This window comes from Euleptes europaea, chromosome 8, assembly GCF_029931775.1.
Source record: "Euleptes europaea isolate rEulEur1 chromosome 8, rEulEur1.hap1, whole genome shotgun sequence".
Lineage (NCBI taxonomy): Eukaryota > Metazoa > Chordata > Lepidosauria > Squamata > Sphaerodactylidae > Euleptes > Euleptes europaea.
The window spans coordinates 51,729,096-51,746,007 of record NC_079319.1 but is presented as its reverse complement, the minus strand read 5'-3'; the positions used below and the strand labels follow the sequence as shown (position 1 = coordinate 51,746,007).

Genomic DNA, 16,912 nt, shown 5'->3' with positions numbered 1-16,912 from the left:
GCTTCTTTTACTTGGAAATTAATATATTTGCTGCTGTTTAGTAGCTTATCTTTTAAAGCTGGTTTTCCCTTGTGTCATTGGTATGTGCTTTGAATGAGAGTTCTGCAAGCCAGGCTGGCTCTTTTTAATGGAGAATGTGGATTATAAATATATATATATATATTTAATTCATTTGTATTCTACTAGCGTACATGCTTTGGTGATGTCTGTTTGTGCTAATTCGTTTTTAGCTATCTTGACTTACCTCATGATTGAAAAGCAATATATAAAATGGGAGGTAAATAAAAATGACTTCAGTGGACTTATAAGGGTGTCACTTTGCTTAGGATGGTGGTTTGGTGTGCTGCCCGTCATCTGTCATCTGTAAAGCGCATAATTCAAGTGAGCGAAAAGCAGAAATGAATTTCTTATCTTGACAGCTATACCAGTGTACAGCTAGACGGCACCTTGTATTTACTGTAAGATGTTCTATATTAACTTATTTTTGGGGGGTTGGTTTTAAATCTGTTTTATTCTTTTACAGATTGGTATAGTCATTGTTCAGAGCAAGATTGTCCTGGTTTTAAAGTCTGTACAGCCTTTAGAAATAGATGTAGCTTTGTTTCGTTTCGATTCATATTATTTGGGTGGAATCCCGACATCTCTAAGAGAACGGTGAGTTATGGTCTTAAAAGAAAAGAGCTAAATTTCTAGTGGAGTCTGTTATGGATGTAGATGAGGCCCACACAACTGGTGATCCACCAAGCTGAATATAGCCAACTGTTGGGGGATCAATACATCTCCTGTTTTTGATAGCTACTTAGTATCGCTAAAGCAACATCATCAATCATACTGAAGCTGATAGACTTGGTGGTTCATAGGTATTACCATGCATGCCTGACTTAGATTAACATGTAGAAGAGAGGCTCAGACTAATAGTGCCTTCCAAGGTTGAGCTAAAATGAAGGCTACTTTTCTTGAAACCTTTTACCTCCTTGAAGAAGGGAGCCCTGTTTCATTGGTCTTTAAGGAGGTTCATTTAGTTCTTTTATGTTCTCCATAAAATCTGCCCAAAATATAAAAAGCATAAAAAAATGTAGCATAAATGTAAATGTAGGATAATGTAGTTTAAATGTACATGTATACTACATATAAAATGTAGTATAAATGAATACAATAAATGAATTGTATTCATTTATACTACATTTTATATGTAGTATACGTGTAGTATAAATTTATATGTAGTATAAATGAATACCAGTAAAATTAGTAAAACCAATGAAATGGCAGAGTAAATATAGCAGCACAAAAACACAGCAAAACCAACTTCAACAAGTGGTTAATAAAACAATGAGAATCTCAGCAAGGGTAATCAAAAAAATAAAAATCCATCTGCAAACGATCATTAAACTACATTGCAAGTGGGTTGAAAGTTCATTATTCAGCATGTGTAAAAGTTCAGTTAGAGTCCCACATCTTATCATGCTATTTCAAGAGCTGATGCAGTGACTTCTCTTGGCTTGCTAGACATAGTTTGGTTGCTGTGTGCAACTGCTTAACACTGATTATCATGGTCAAAGCAGTGCAGTAGCCAGCTTGGGGAGGGGGGGGGCTGAATTTTCATAGGGTTATTATTTTTTGTAAGTGAAAGGTACCAGGTCAGGGATCACATTCCCCTAAAAGTAACTGACTTTCACTGCAAAGGACTTGCCGAAAGAGGAAGAACACTGCTGCCTGTCACACTTCAGAATTAAATTTTGTCCTGAATGGAAGTTATTATATCACATTCTTCTGGAGTTGGATTTAAAAAATATTTAATAGGAAAAAGTGCAAATAATTTAAAAATAGTCAAAACTTTATGGCTTTTTTATTTCTGGAAACAGTTTTAATATATCAACACCTCCATTTCGTGGATGCATGATGAATTGGAGAACCTCTTTCGATGCTTCCCCTTCCTTCTCTGATACTCTTGGTGTCAGCAGGAAGTGTTCTGATGATTGGAAGGTAATATGCGCACCATAACATCTTTAAATACTCGATACTATTTTTATTGGTGACATCTGTGCACAGAAATTCCAGTGAGGAATGATGCTATGTGGCATGAACATAAGTTAACTGTTTTGTTTGGATGGTGTAACTGTCAGGCACGTATCTGTTGATTCACTCTCTCCCCTCACAGCCCATCTTTTATCCCTTGTTATGCCTGAGAATGGAAATTTAAAGACAGCATGAAAACCAAAAGCAGTGTGCAGTGTGCCATAAAAATGGCTACAACATGCTTTGTCTTTGGGGAGCTGAGAGTCCAATGAAATTTCATTCAGCTTAGTTAAACTTCTGTGGTTAACAAACAAGATTTGTTCAGACTGGATTTTGATTAATTACCTCCTGGATGCATGCTCCTGCTGGATACATTGGCCTGCAGCAATTAAGACAATTCAATCTCAGATCAGTTGTGGTTAATTCATTTAAAAAGTCACCAAAAACATGAGATCTGTTAACCTCACGTTATAGCAGAACCTCACTTCACAGCAGAAGTAGGGAAAGTAGGTGTGAACCCCACTCTTCTGAAAGTGAAATCCTAATTCATTAACAATTTGTTTTTTTATAGCTTATAAGGACTGCAACTTTCTTCAAGCGTGGAGTACTTAGTTTGAGTGATGATGGTTTCCCATTTCCCAATGATTTCCAAGTTGGATTTGGCTTTTGTACATTGGTGCTCGATGGAACGTTATTAAATTACAATCTACGGGTATGAAATACAGATTTTCCAGACATAATCAGATTACTTTGCTGCCAAACCTAAACTTTTTTATGAGCTCAAAAAGTGAAATATTTTGTAATTTCTTTTTTAGCCTGATGTGCTTTCTGTTCTCCTGAGGAATGGCTCTGTGATTGTAAGGTTAGCTGATGAAGAACATCAGTCTAGCAAGAAATATGAAGCTGGCACAATGCATTATGTAACAGTGATGAAACAAGGCGACACGTAAGTCCAATATTCAGTTTGATTAGGGGGAAAATGTGTGCTTTGTTAGAGACAAGATGCTGTGGATTTTTATTAACATTTATATAGATTAAACTACATTGGGATTTGTGTGAACAGTGTATATGAAAGACAGCTTTGTGAGACACTTTGCAGAATGCTCTTCATAGTTCCATTCTTGATCATTGCAGCCATATCAGTGATAAAATAATGTTGTACGATGCATCACATCGTAGGCTATTATCAAGAGCTCTGCATTTAACAGAGTGCATTTCACACTCTTCTGTGAGACGAAGACCCTGCATACATGAGGCTCTGTAAACAGGCATGCAATACAGTGCAGTGCTAGTTTATTCAACACTGAGTTCAGTTGGACTTACTACCATCTAAATAGGACTGAAATTGCTAGATCATTCAGCACATTTAGATAGCTCTCTTGGCTTACTGAAGACAGGGATTCCATTTTCCTTCTTCAAGTTTCATTGGGTACAACAGAAGCATTCTGTTCATTCTCTGGCAACGTGACAGAGTTCTATACACTCAGCTGGAAAATATAATAAATGTGTAAATGATGCAGTGATCATGATGGCTGTGCCCACTATTTATTTGTAATTGGTTTGTGGGGGGGAGAACCTTTCAGAATTTAGATTCTCATGTGATAATCATTATAACTTATAGTAACCTCATTGATTGAAATTTCTATCACTGATTGGCTGTCACAAACCATGTCTTATCACATGAAAGCCCTGCTGGTGGGAGATAACTTGGCATGTGATAACCTTGTCCCGTGACAACTAGAATGAGAACCAGCTGCTTGAATACTATTTGTATGGGAAAACCTTAGAGGATGACATTTTCTGTTTTCTGCATTATTAGGAACTTTTAAAATATACCCGTTTATTTCGAAGAACATGTCTTTTTTCTTTCTTTCTATTTTTTAGTTCATATTAAGAAAAAAAAACAATTAGCCATACTGTGTACATACATCATAGCTGTTTGTCCTCTCTGCTGTATCAGTCATTCATTTATTGCCATTTTCCAGTATCACAAAATAATTTTTTTAGTGACTAATAAAATCTTCCACACCAGTGATCTAGTAACCCCTTGGCATGTGTAACTGAGAAAAATGATCGATAGAACATCTCACACACTATCAGCAGAATTCCCAAATCATTTTTCTAATGGAAATAATATTTTTTTCTAACACTGCTAACTAGAGTTACACCCTTCTAAGTCAACTGAAGGCAGTGGGCTTAGAAGGGTGTAACTTTGCTTAGGGTTTCACTGTTAGTTTAGTACAAAAAATTCGTAAACACTGGAAAGAGCCCTCCCTTTTAAAAGAAGCTATGACTCACTGCCACATCCTCCTATGAGGCAGAGGATCTAAGGTCATATTTATAATGCTGTTTATTATTTTACACTTTTGGATTCGTGCATTCAGCCACATGGAAGAGAACATTGCCTAAATGGACCCTTTGCCTCTCCACAGAACATGCTGCACTTTTCTTTGGTGTTGCAACTTTTAAGAGCAAAGGAGCATTGTTAGAATTTCAATCCTCTATGCCACATTTTTCTGTTTTACCCAGGCACTGTTTTCCATGCTTCCTGTTTTGCACTGCTTTGCAAAACTAGGAGCATAAGGAGACACACATGCCCACTTTGTAGCCATAACCTGGATTAATCACAGACCAGTATAGAAAAAGACTCAACTGAAGTAAATTCATTTGCACTGCTGAATAAATGAATTGTAATCAAAAGACAATCATTCACATGGGTCAGTAGTTTTGCTTTGAAAATTTAACTCTGGCTCCTGTTTTTCTTGTTCAAGACTAAGGTTGCTTGTTAATGATGTGCCTGAATCAACAATAGAGGGAACCTTTGGAAGGAAAACTTCAAGTCGACCAATAGAAATGGGTGGGAATAATTTTGAAGGTTGCATTTCCAACATCTTCATACAAAGGTGTGTATAATTCATTATGTGGGTTTCCATACGGAGATTAAGTACAATCGGTCAAGTGACATTTCCAAATATTTCTTCACAAAACCTGTAATGCTTATCTATAATGAGCAAAACCAAATGAAAATGGCACAGATGATGATGTATGGGTATACATCAGTGAAGGAATGTCTGCCTGCCTGAAAGTGGAACTAAAATGTCAACGTATAAGATGCCCATTTATGTATTTATTTACGTCATTTATAGTCCGCCTTTCTCACCAAGACTCGAGATTACAAAGTGTAAATCAGTACAATCAACAGGATAGGACATCCAGTGAACAACATAATAGGATTTGGATTGTAGAAATATGAAACCAAGCAGAAATTTGAAACAGAGCTGAAACATAGCCTAAGTATTAACATGACATGTTAAACAATGCAGAAATTACATAGTAGGATTAGAGCAACAGACAGTACATACTATACACAGTAGTATTAATCCTCAGTCCCTATCCCTTTATTAAAGCAGCATTCTGAACCATTTCTTTACAGTGCAGCCCTATTACCTGTGTAAAAAAGCCCTCCTGAATAACTTAGTTTTGCATAGTTTGTTGAAAGCCAGGAGGGTGGGAGCCTTCATGTTGACTTCAGTGGGAGACCTCTATGTGGAGTGCATCATAGTAGTCTAGTCTTAATGTTACCATAGTGTGGCTCCAGGAGGCCAGGTCAGTTGGGTCAAGGTAGGGAGCCCATGTTCTGGGCTAGACTGAGTTGGAAGAAAGCATATTTTGCTGCTGTGTTAACTTGCTTCTCCAGTGGTAATGTTGGATCCAGTATGACCCATATTGTACAGGGGTTGTGCATCCTTCTCCTGTGAACTGAACTGCCTGTGGATTAAGCCTAGTCTTTCCTGTGGAATGAGTGTATTTTACATACAGGCACATGGTGGCTTACAGGGCTTGCGCATGGTGCACCAGTTCATTGGCACTCCCACAGTATGTGGCTATAATGGTATACTTTTGGGCCTACTTCGATATTGCAGAGTCCATCTGAAATCTTTCTGTTATTACTTACTATTTAAAACTCTGGGGTATCTCACACGGTTGACCTTGTTTTGATCCCTGAGACAGCTTGCAGTTCAGTAAAAAACACATCAAAACGAACAATAAAATCCATGCAAAGAACCTTAAAACAATCACCTCACGATGGGTTGGATCCAGACTAAATTTTCCAGCACTGCGATGGAAGTTTCCTTCCCCCCCACCCTTTCCCATTGCAGCTTATTAATCTTCTCAAAATGGTGTTCCTGAGGGAATAGTAGACCCTGAAGAATGACATGAGGTGGGTCTTCAATGGGAAGGTGGAGTCAGCGGGAATTTCCCCTTCCCTTCCATTAGCAGAAATTTTTGTCTGGATCCAACCCTTAAAAGGTATAGACGTAGAGAGCAGGGCCTCTAAAGCTGGCAGGTAGGGTCATATGGGCAGACAGTCATTTAAAATACCCTCTGATGTAGCACTGGTGTAGATATAAGCACGTTGTGACCCAAGTGGTATAGTGCTTAGAGTCTCAGCCTGAGAGCATCCTACTCCTAATCCCTGCTCTGCTATAAAGTGGGGTGATGTTGACCCAGTGAGTCTTTCTCAGCCTTATGTACCTCATATGGTTGTAGTGAGCATGAAATAGAGAAGGGAAAACAACGTATGCTGCTCTGAGTTCCTCGAAGGAAAGGCTGCTTTAAGCTCTAGAAAGGGGGGGAAGTGCCAAATATTTTTTTATATATTTTTTTTGCTGTCAAGTCACAGCTGATTTATGGCGACCCTTGGTGGGGTTTTCAAGACCAGAGATGTTTGGAGGTGGTTTGCCGTTGCCTACCTCCTTGTCATGACCCTGGTAATCCTTGGAAGTCTCCCATCTAAATACTAGCCAGAGTCAGGGCTGAGTGTGTGTGACTCGCCCAAGGTCACCCAGCAAGCTTCCATGGCGCAAGTGGGGATTTGAACCTGGGTTTCTGAGGTCCTAGTTTGACATCTTAACCACTACACTGCGCTGGCTATCTTTCCTACTGGGCATAAAACAGTGGGGGGGGGGGGTTAACTCTTTGGGGAGTGGGAATTAACTGCCTCCTTTCCTAGTACCATGGTCCTGATCCATACTTGGGACCCCTCTGCAGCCACCTTTTAAGGGCCAAATTACACATTTGGACTGGAGGCCCAGTTACAGAACTCTCGCATCATGTATAGCTTGATGGATCTCTTAGCCAGTTTGACTCTAATGAAGCAATGAACCATCACATAATTCATTTCTTCTCCCTGTTCCAGAACGGGACACAGTCCTCAGGTTCAAAATCTAACAAACACTTCGAAGACTCCTGAAGTGTCCTTAGGATCCTGTATGATAAAGAAGCCACCACAGCTGATGCTGCTGAAAGAATTAACAGATGCCCACCATTCAAAGGTTTTGAAGGTCAGGAGCTCAGAGTTCTGCCAAGAAAATATTCGTAAAGCTGTGCAACTGAGAATCCCTTTCTTCTTTTATGTTATCTTCTTAGGCAAATAGGCCCATATTTACTTTATTTACCTCTTTTACTCTGGATGCAAAAATATGAAATTTGGTATAGAAAATTGGCGATTGTTTCTAAATGTGGATAGAGGAGTGTGAGCTCGAAATTGTTAAAATATTGTGAAGCAGTAAGCGTACATCCACTGGAACCATCATATAAAGTTCAAGTTCTGCCACAAAACTTTCTCGTGCTTAGAATGAAAATTCATTCATGAATAATAAAGATTAGCATCTTGATCCACAAGCCAAAATTTTGACTTAACTGATTAGCTGATTTCAGGTTTAATCCCTCAACCTAAACTCATTAACTGAAATCCAGTCCTCATCAATTTTCATTGGATCTAGATTTTCAAACGGGCTGAGTAAGATCACAAAATAATCTTAAGGAAGCATATAAACACCCCCCCAAAATAAAAGATAATAAGATCTTCATATATTTGCTTATTCTTAGAGGCGCCAAAGCAAAATATTTAAATTTTCTCTTGTTCTTACAGAAGAAAAAACCCACAATCTACTTGACAGATGCAAGCAAGAAGCAAAACAGTGACAACTATCCCTTAGGTGCTCCGTTAAATTTTGTCACTGGAGCATATCACTTTGGCAATACCCCTGGCACTCATCTGTTGTTTACAACTTCCCAAATATCATCAAGAGACAGGTACTTAGATTAATTTTCATTTTGTTCTCTCTCTCCCTGTCTCTTCAGAATCTGAAAGTGTGGGGTATTTCAGTATTGGGCTTTTTATGGCATGCCAGAAGTAATATCATTTATTATAATTATTACAATAATCATAATACAGACTAATATGGCTTTTTTGTTGCTATTTCTAGAATGCTCAGTCCTGGGTTTGGCGTTCTCATGTTCAGCTTTCTTCTCAGCCTTGAAAGTTCACTGGATGGTCTTGGGCAAATGATTATTTCACAATTTTGGGGGATGTAAAAGAGAGCTTTGTGCATAGTTTACATTGCTATAATGAAAACTAATAATAGTGTATTGAGAGCTTCTTTTGTTTTAATATAGATGTTTTAATATAGATTTTAATTGATGTTTTATATTCTTTGTTGAGCCGCCCTGAGCCTGGCTTGCCGGGAAGGACAGCGGTATATAAATGTAAATAATAAAATAAATAAATTTCTGTTTCATCCTCTCCAATGCCTTTTGTCCCTTCACATTCAAGGTCTCATTTTGCAATTGAGGTACGGACATCATCATCTGGAGGCTTGATCTTCTTCATGGGGAAAATGCTACAGAGCAGCTACATGGCTCTTTACCTTTCAAAAGGACGTTATGTCCTTTCTTTTGCCGCTGAAGATGGGAGGAAGATAAAAATAAAAAGCAAAGCCAAATACAATGATGGGCAGTGGCATAATGTGAGTGCAATAGCTGCTTAGGTTAAAGTATTTTAGCCACCCTTCAGAGTTCCTGAGTCTGCCACTGTGACCCATCTATGGGGTATCTCTTTAAAGGAGTGAGACTGGCTCCTCTTTGCCTTATTTGCCATTTTCATTTATGGCAGCAGACTACCTCCTTCAGTGGCAAAGCTGCCAGTGCCATAGGGGGCAGGATTCTAGCCATTGTTCTGCTGTTAAAAGGTGTGTGAAGATAAGAATTATACGAGACATTTTAAAGAGATCGGTGTAACAGTATAGTCCCTGTATTTCTAAAGAGGTAAAACGCTCCAGCCTTGTTAAACATTGAAATAGTTGGGAAAGCATTTGGTTTTGTTATCACTTACAAAACAGGGATTGTTATTTTCCATTTGAATGAAAAAAGTGGCATGTATTGGTTCAAGACAATGCTCAGTATAGATTAGTGTCTCCCATATATTTATTCAACATTATATTTGTCTCCCCAAAAAGGTGGCATTCAACATTGGTGAAAAGAGAGCGCGTCTTGTTATTGATGGCTTAAAGGCTCGAGAAGGCAACATTCCACATAATTACTCTGCCAGTAATGAGTTACCAATCTATCTAGGAGGGGTTCCTTCATTAAGATTGAAGGTAAAGAGCTGTTTTTTTGTTTTGTTTTTTTGTTTTTTTATGATTGGGCTCTTCAAAGAGAGTACATGTATTTGACCTTTAACCCCACATTAATGCCAAGCTTTAAGTCAGGTAAACACTTTTCTCTTACTCTTCCAGCTGTATGTAAATAAGCAAAAGCCAATATATGACAAGCCTGTAACACATCTTAACTCCCACTGATAATTGTCGATGGACTTTTAGAGACGTGGAGCCTAGTTCAGATTGGCATCAAAATGAGAACTAAGAGCACTGTTCCCATTTTATTTGTTTCATTGGTGAAAAGCTACCCTGCGTGTATCATTTTTGCAAGAGCTATTCCAGGCCAGCATTTGTAAACGTTTCCATAGTCAACATCAGCATTTGTTACTGTTAAATTGTTTTAACTGTGTTTAACATGACTTGTGACCCTAAAAACATTAGCGATGGGACAGATAAGCACCCTACCTGGGTTTAGATCTCTGCTTCTGCCTTTTCTCCAGGATTTTTTGCTCCTCTGTTCTGTTCTTCCTTTAACCTGTATTCTAATTTCCTTAATCCTTTGGGAGGTGAAATTTATTACATCTGAAATTGATCCATTACAAATGGGGACCCACGATACTCATGGGGGGATCTCTTCCCCCCTTTTACCTTTCCTTTCATTCCTTGCTGCCCCCAGGCTCCTGCAGCACCCACTGTCACTGCTGCTGGGCCTGGTACAGCTGCTGGCTACCCCACATAGTGTCACCACTGCCATCTGCAATCCCGGCACGGCTTGAGGCCTACCCCACTGGCCCAGTGCTGTGGCTTCCTTCCTCCCTCCCAGCACTGGGCTGAGTGTAGCTCTTAGCCCCCCCACCCCCAATTGCTGGTGCTGCCTGACAACAGAGGAGTAGGTGGGATGGGATTTGAAGGGGGATTTAAAAACTCCCTCAATGTAATTTTTGTACAATTTTTGATTTTTCTGCAGACCTGGGGTGTCCCCCAAGTTGGCAGAACTATCTGGTTTATGTCAGTGTGGCCCTGATTTGCAGATTTAAATATTCGCAGATCAGGCCATACCTGACTATAGGAATATAAGCTTTCTGAAAATCTGTTTAGGTCAAGAGGAAACATTTAGCCTAAAAACTGTTGGGATACATTTGCCAATCCACTCTTCTGTTACTTTGCATGAATGTATTGCTAAATACATATTGTATTTAGTGATGTATTGCTAAATACATATCAATCAGTTTATCACAATATAGGCTGAATTTATATTTTCAGAATGTACCCAAAAAAAGTTTTGTGGGTTGCCTGAGAAACTTTCATGTGGGAGTAAAAGTCTCGCACATTCATCATCAGAACAAGGGAGTTCTGCCATGTTTTGATAACACATTGGAAAATGGAGTCTTTTTCTTCAATGAAGGGGGACATATTGTCCTTGGTGAGTATTGAAGGAGTTGTTAATTCTGATTAACAGCTCTGTTTTCACTCAGATCTCTCACTACACACATGATTAACCCAGTCATTCTAATGAATGAAGGGATTTCGGCATATGCAGTGCTGACCCATTTTATTGGCACTCCTAAGCAAAAAAGCCCAGTATCAAGCTGAGACTGAGTACATAAAACTGAATACATACTCCTTGGTATCTTTTCTAATATACTGTTCCAATTATTGTTGTAATCCCAGAAAACTCTTTTTCGATGGACTTGGAATATACAATCATATTTAACATTCGTCCAAGAAGTTTAACTGGTATTTTAATCCATACTGGCAATAAACAAAGGAACTACTTAACTGTTTACGTGGAACAAGGCACAGTAAGTTTGGCTTTCATTGTGTTTTCTCCCTGACCTGTAGTGTCAACATTCACTGGGGAGGGGTAGCAAGGGACATTGAATTATTGAGGCCTTGATTATACAATACATTGTTCTTGGGTCCTGTCAAGGAGACTTGTAATGGGAGTTCCCAGGTGAAACTTAGATTTTCAGGTTTGTGGAGCCAATTTAGATTGGGAACAAAGTGCACAGGTTTTTTTTTTAATATATATATAACATTTTTTATTGTTTTTTATATTACAGTAGTTTCCAACATTCATTAAGATGATTATATGATATAAACAATACTTCTCTATTGTATATAACTAATTAATTCATATATTTACGTTGACTTCCCTTCTCTCCTCCTCTAACTTTTTGATAAGTTTATTGTCACCTTTGCATTTAATTTGTCAAAATGAATTTAAATTGGGAAGTATTGAAGGTTATGTTTTGTTCTACTTCAATTGATTAAGGTAGAAATGTTATTAAGATTAATGATTTAGATTATAAGAATTGTAATCTGATTTATATATGAAGTATTGTATTGAATTAGAAAGTGCACAGGTTGAGGGGCTTACACCTACCCCCTGCATACCCTCTCCTTCCACCACCACAACTCTACAGATGGAAGCAGTGGGAGGGGGGATTTTCCCCCTTTTCCCTGTTCAGTGCAGTCCTCTGAATTATATTCTTGTTCATCCAGGTAGGTCTTCTGACTGCAGGAATCAACTTTCTTGGGTTAGGAAAGGACTCCTGGGGGAACAAGAAGTGCATCTGTCAGCACCTTCTGCTGATGGATTACTGGATCAAACCCATTGTTTTATTATTTTATTTATACATTTATTTAAGAGGTTTATGCTGAAAAGCAAATAATAAATCTTAATAAATAAAAGCATTGGCAAAATTAATCTTTATAGTAGCATATTGGTGTGTCTGCCCTCTTGTTTTATGTTTTGTTACTGGTAATTCAAAAGATGGCTTTTTCACAGCTCATTGCCTCTGGAAATAACGGTGCTGGAGAATTTTCAACGTCCGTCACACCTCAGCAGCCTCTGTGTGATGGGAAATGGCATACTGTAGCAGGTACTGCACAGTTTCATCGAACAGTTCTTTAGAAAAAGGATAAAATACATTTTTGTGCTCCCAAATTTGATGCCTTTGCTTTTTAAAAAGAAGATAAGCTATATTTTATGCATTTTAATCAACATTCTTTAAATGCATAACATAACCTGCATTTATTTACGTTTTTCCTATTGCTATGAACTCTTGATTGTAAATGTATTATGATCTCAATCAATAAACCATATTGGAATAATCCTGAAGTGCTCCTGGGATATTGTTGGAAGGCACATGGTACACCTTATTGAAGCTAAGTAAGGCTTTGTCTGGATAGTAAGGCTTTGCTTGGATAGTATACTTCATGGGAATCTGATGGATACTGCTTTGAGTTTCAAGATGAAATATAAATTGATAAATAGATTTCAATGAGACTTCAACAAGATTATTCTGGAATAAATGCTTAGAGGTATTGGCTTTGGTTGCTGTGTTTTAAAGGCTTTATCTGATGTGCTTTTATCATTGGAATAAGACACATAAAATAGCTTTACAAGTTACATTCCTGTATGAATAAGTGTCAGCAAAAATTCCCTTATGTTTATGGGCCAAACTACATGTTACACTTCATCTGTCTGTCATGTTAACTAGTTGGTCTTGTCTTCATTACAAAGTGTGCTTAAGAGGGGTGCCTTGAATCAGAGAAGGAGCAAGGAATGTTTAACCCTTTCCTTAAGCCCCTTTTGTGCTGAAACTTCTCCCCCAGCTTTCCCTCACCCCCTGCCACAAGGCTCCAGGTTCAGATCTGCAAGGTCTAGAACCCAGTAATGGTTAAAGCAGCCTGGGGAGGGAAAATGTCAGGGGCAATGGAAGGCTTCAGCACTGAACTAATTATCCATGCAGCTGTAGTTTATGTTTGGCCTTAAATCCAGGCACATGATATGATTACTAAATTTGCCCCAAGTAGAAGGGGATCATCTAAGAAGAAAGGAAATTAGTGAAATTCATGGGTGGGACAAAGATTTGGACTGACTTGTTGTATTCTTTACAGTTACTCAGAAGCAGAACATTGTTCATCTAACTGTAGATTCAAAGAGGAATTACACAAGTGGACCATCAGCTATACTTCCTACCAGACCAGCCCAACCACTTTATTTTGGGAGAATTCCAGGTAGGACCCTTGTTAATTAACCTTACAATATTGCAACTTTTGTTTTGCACATCCTGGTTATGCTATCACATTTATAGGGAAGAACTCACAGCGGAAAACTGAGAGTATCTCTTCTTTTGAGGGAAAGTTAGGATTTTCTTTCTCAGGTACACACAGTGTACACTGTGGTTAATCCAACTAATCACCAACTACGGGAAGTGATGATTACTTTGTTCATGGAATTTTGCTTTCTGTCATAGAGAGAAATTGAAATAATGTATTAGTAAGATCTTGGACGATACTCACAAACTTACTCCCAAGTCAACCTAACACAGTGCTTCTAAAGGCCAACTTCGTAAAATACAAATGCATGAAATATGAGACATGATGGCAGTCCTATAGCGTCTGCATTTGTTATGGATACAACGAGAGGATGTTTAACCAACCACCTCCTCACTGTGCAGTTCACCGTCTTGCATGTATTCCACTGTTCCCTTGGTCATTGCCTCAGTATTGGGTTAAGCAAGTGGAGTCTCTGATGTCTTTAACTACCATTGGAGAAGGCAGGAAACATATATATTATGTGTGTGAGACACAGTATGTTGAAGGAGAGGAATATAGAAGAAATTCAACTACTGAACTTTGTATTGTCATTATGAAACTGCCCAACCTACAGACAGAGTTACACCCTTCTAAGTCCACTGAAGTCAATAAAAGAGGCTCCTAAGTTTAATGATAGGGAAGTGGGCTTATCTAAAATCAGAGCTATATTCAAAGTAGTTAAAAAAACTTTTATGCGTTACAAGGAAGGAAACATTTTCACTTGGGAATTTAACATATTTTATTCAAACTGTCTTCTATAGAAAGTAGATATTGAAGAATATTTCTGCATCAGGTGTATGCTTTCTACAACCCTTTACCAAATTGCTTGTGTCCTTCTTTCCTCTTTGTCTTTACAGTTAATTTGAAAACCCCATGGCTTCCTGTTCAGGACGTGTTCCTTGGCTGCCTGAAGGATGTTAAAATCAACGAGAAACCTCACTTAGTCAACAAAATGTCAGACATTCATGGTATTGTCAGCTTACAAGGGTGCCCTGTCAATTAACAGTCTACCATTCAGGGTGAATTTTCTTAAAGTACTGTACAAATTGCCACAATATGCTTTCACCTCTTCTCATCCCCTGTGTTAGTCTTGCGATCTATGGATGTCTTGGTTTAAGGATGTGTATCTGTGGACTGTGCTGTCTTCGTTAGGCTTCTCATGAAATGCTGTTTGCTTTTCAGCGTACAGTTCATTGTGTGTAACAGAGCCCCTGTGAAATACAAAATGGCCTTGTGTATGACACAATCTGGTGAGGTTCTGCTCTCGGCCACGGTGATGCATAACTAGAGCGATTGCGTTGATGTAACAGCCACAGTCCTGAGGCTCTTGCCCAGGCAAGTACTGTCTAGATTAGAACTGGAGGATTTGGGGGATGCAAGCAGAACTTCATAAAAATATAAAAAATGATTCTGGGTTGCTGAATCTATTCTTTTATACTGAAATGTGGATTTCACAATGACAAAAATAGCATGAATTTGAAGCACTTTTAAAAAGAGTGGGAACCCAGAGGTGACAGTCTGCAGCAGACTATGACCAAATAAACGCAATTTGCTTTTTAAAAAATCTTCACGGTGTTTATTGTACTGACACATTCCATGTATCCATCAGCTTGAAACAAAGAACTGGACAGGCTCATTATCTTAGTGCATATGATTTTTCTGTGTAGTATAATTTCTCTGAATAACACCACCACTAGGGTAAATGGCTATGGCTGAATGGTGGAGCACCTGCTTTGCATACAGAAGGTTCCAGGTTCAGTCCTCAATATCTCCAGTTTAAAAAGATCTGGTAATAAGAGACTGATGCGCTGACAAATACTCATTTTGCTATTTTCTGCTGAAGCAGCCACAACAGGAAGTGTAAAGATGCTGCTGCTAGTATGAGGTACAGTATTCCAGAAACTGAGTTATACAGTAAGAAACACATACCAACATGCACTCACATGCAGGCTATACCATGACTGATCAATGTAATCCGTTCATCAGATTTGGGAGTGTTCATGGGGATACTAGTGCATGTAGCTCAGATATTTTTTTCTCCTTTCTAAACTGTTGCTCTCCTGGGTCATGTAAAAGTGCGTTTTCACATTTCTCCTTCTAGTTGCAATGTATAGCACACAATCCTAGATGTGTGCACAACCAGGCTGTTTGGACCAGGGTCGTTCTCCAGGTTGTAAGAACACGGCTGCTCAGTTGCACAAGCCCCATTCATTTCTACCAGGCTTCTGAAGGAAAAGTTCTCAGTGGATTGAAATATTCCCATCAATAAATATTCTACTTGTGAAGATATTTCAATGAATGGCTTGTACAAACCTGATAGGGTTACAGCCTAATAAAAAGAACTGAAGGTAATGGCCACATGTACTATGCAAAAATTGTAGGTAGGCATGTTGGTCCATAGAACAATTCCAAAAACAGTCTCGTAATATTTTTTTAAATTAACAAGCCAGTAAGCATGCAATTGCCCCTTTGGGCCTGTATTTCTCATTTCTAATCACTAGAACGTTTATTGTTGTTATAGCCAATGACCAGCATAAAATTACAAAACACTGCAGGTACATATATGCGGTTAAGTGAAGAGAATAAAATAAAATATCCTAAAATAGACAAGTTAAAATACATTTATCAACTTATTGAAAAAGAAAAAAGGAGAAAAACCTTGGTTCACCCATCACGAATCACTAGAACATCATCGCCACATCAACACATCTAGCAGATTATGCATTGCTTTGCTTGTGGCACACTGGTTGGATGATATTGTATATATATCCACCACCCCTTCAGTATAACCTAAACAATCACAATAGAAATAACTGCTGCATAGGAGCCCTGGGGAGCAAGACGAAGCTGGTCTACTCAGAAGTAACTGCCATATTATTCAATGGGGCTTACTCCCAAGAACATGTCCTTAGGACTGCAGCCCTAGTTAAATTTTTGGTTACCTTTGTGGTTTGGATTCGCATTTATAAATGTGTTACAAACATCGCACAACCCCTTGTTTGCTCCGAACCTTTGTAGCATAGCATGGTGAGGGCCAGAGGGCAAAAGCAGCTCCTGGGAAGTAGTACCTGCCACTTTCTCTTGCTTTCTAACCTTCCCACCTTTCCTGTTCTACTTTGCATAATATGGAGGGGAGCATCCTAAAAAGGGATCACAGCATTTACATTCATATAAGTGCACCGTTAAGCAAGTGATTATTTACTGCTCTGACTAGCAATTATCTGTCCTACCAGCTCTCCCTGTCTCCTCCTGCCTGTCTTCTTGCTTCCATTTGGAAAGCCTGCTGAAATGCACATCACCACCCGGTTACAGCAAACATAGTTTCTTAGGTGCATAGCAAATACAGC

The 16,912-nt window shown here is 38.7% G+C and overlaps 1 protein-coding gene across 1 annotated transcript in view; it reads left to right on the top strand.

Moving 5' to 3' along the window:
• LAMA3 (laminin subunit alpha 3) overlaps positions 1-14,576 on the top strand; it is a 165,783-nt gene extending 151,207 nt beyond the window's left edge. Inside the window, exons 62-75 of the mRNA XM_056854930.1 lie at positions 524-654; positions 1,863-1,983; positions 2,588-2,728; positions 2,832-2,962; positions 4,788-4,919; positions 7,217-7,361; positions 7,952-8,115; positions 8,636-8,828; positions 9,318-9,458; positions 10,722-10,881; positions 11,130-11,260; positions 12,250-12,343; positions 13,365-13,484; positions 14,423-14,576. Of these exons, the coding sequence (XP_056710908.1) occupies positions 524-654; positions 1,863-1,983; positions 2,588-2,728; positions 2,832-2,962; positions 4,788-4,919; positions 7,217-7,361; positions 7,952-8,115; positions 8,636-8,828; positions 9,318-9,458; positions 10,722-10,881; positions 11,130-11,260; positions 12,250-12,343; positions 13,365-13,484; positions 14,423-14,568 (1,950 nt within the window). The 3' untranslated portion in view covers positions 14,569-14,576. The remainder of the gene's footprint in view (positions 1-523; positions 655-1,862; positions 1,984-2,587; positions 2,729-2,831; positions 2,963-4,787; positions 4,920-7,216; positions 7,362-7,951; positions 8,116-8,635; positions 8,829-9,317; positions 9,459-10,721; positions 10,882-11,129; positions 11,261-12,249; positions 12,344-13,364; positions 13,485-14,422) is intronic.
• Positions 14,577-16,912: the final 2,336 nt, after the last annotated feature.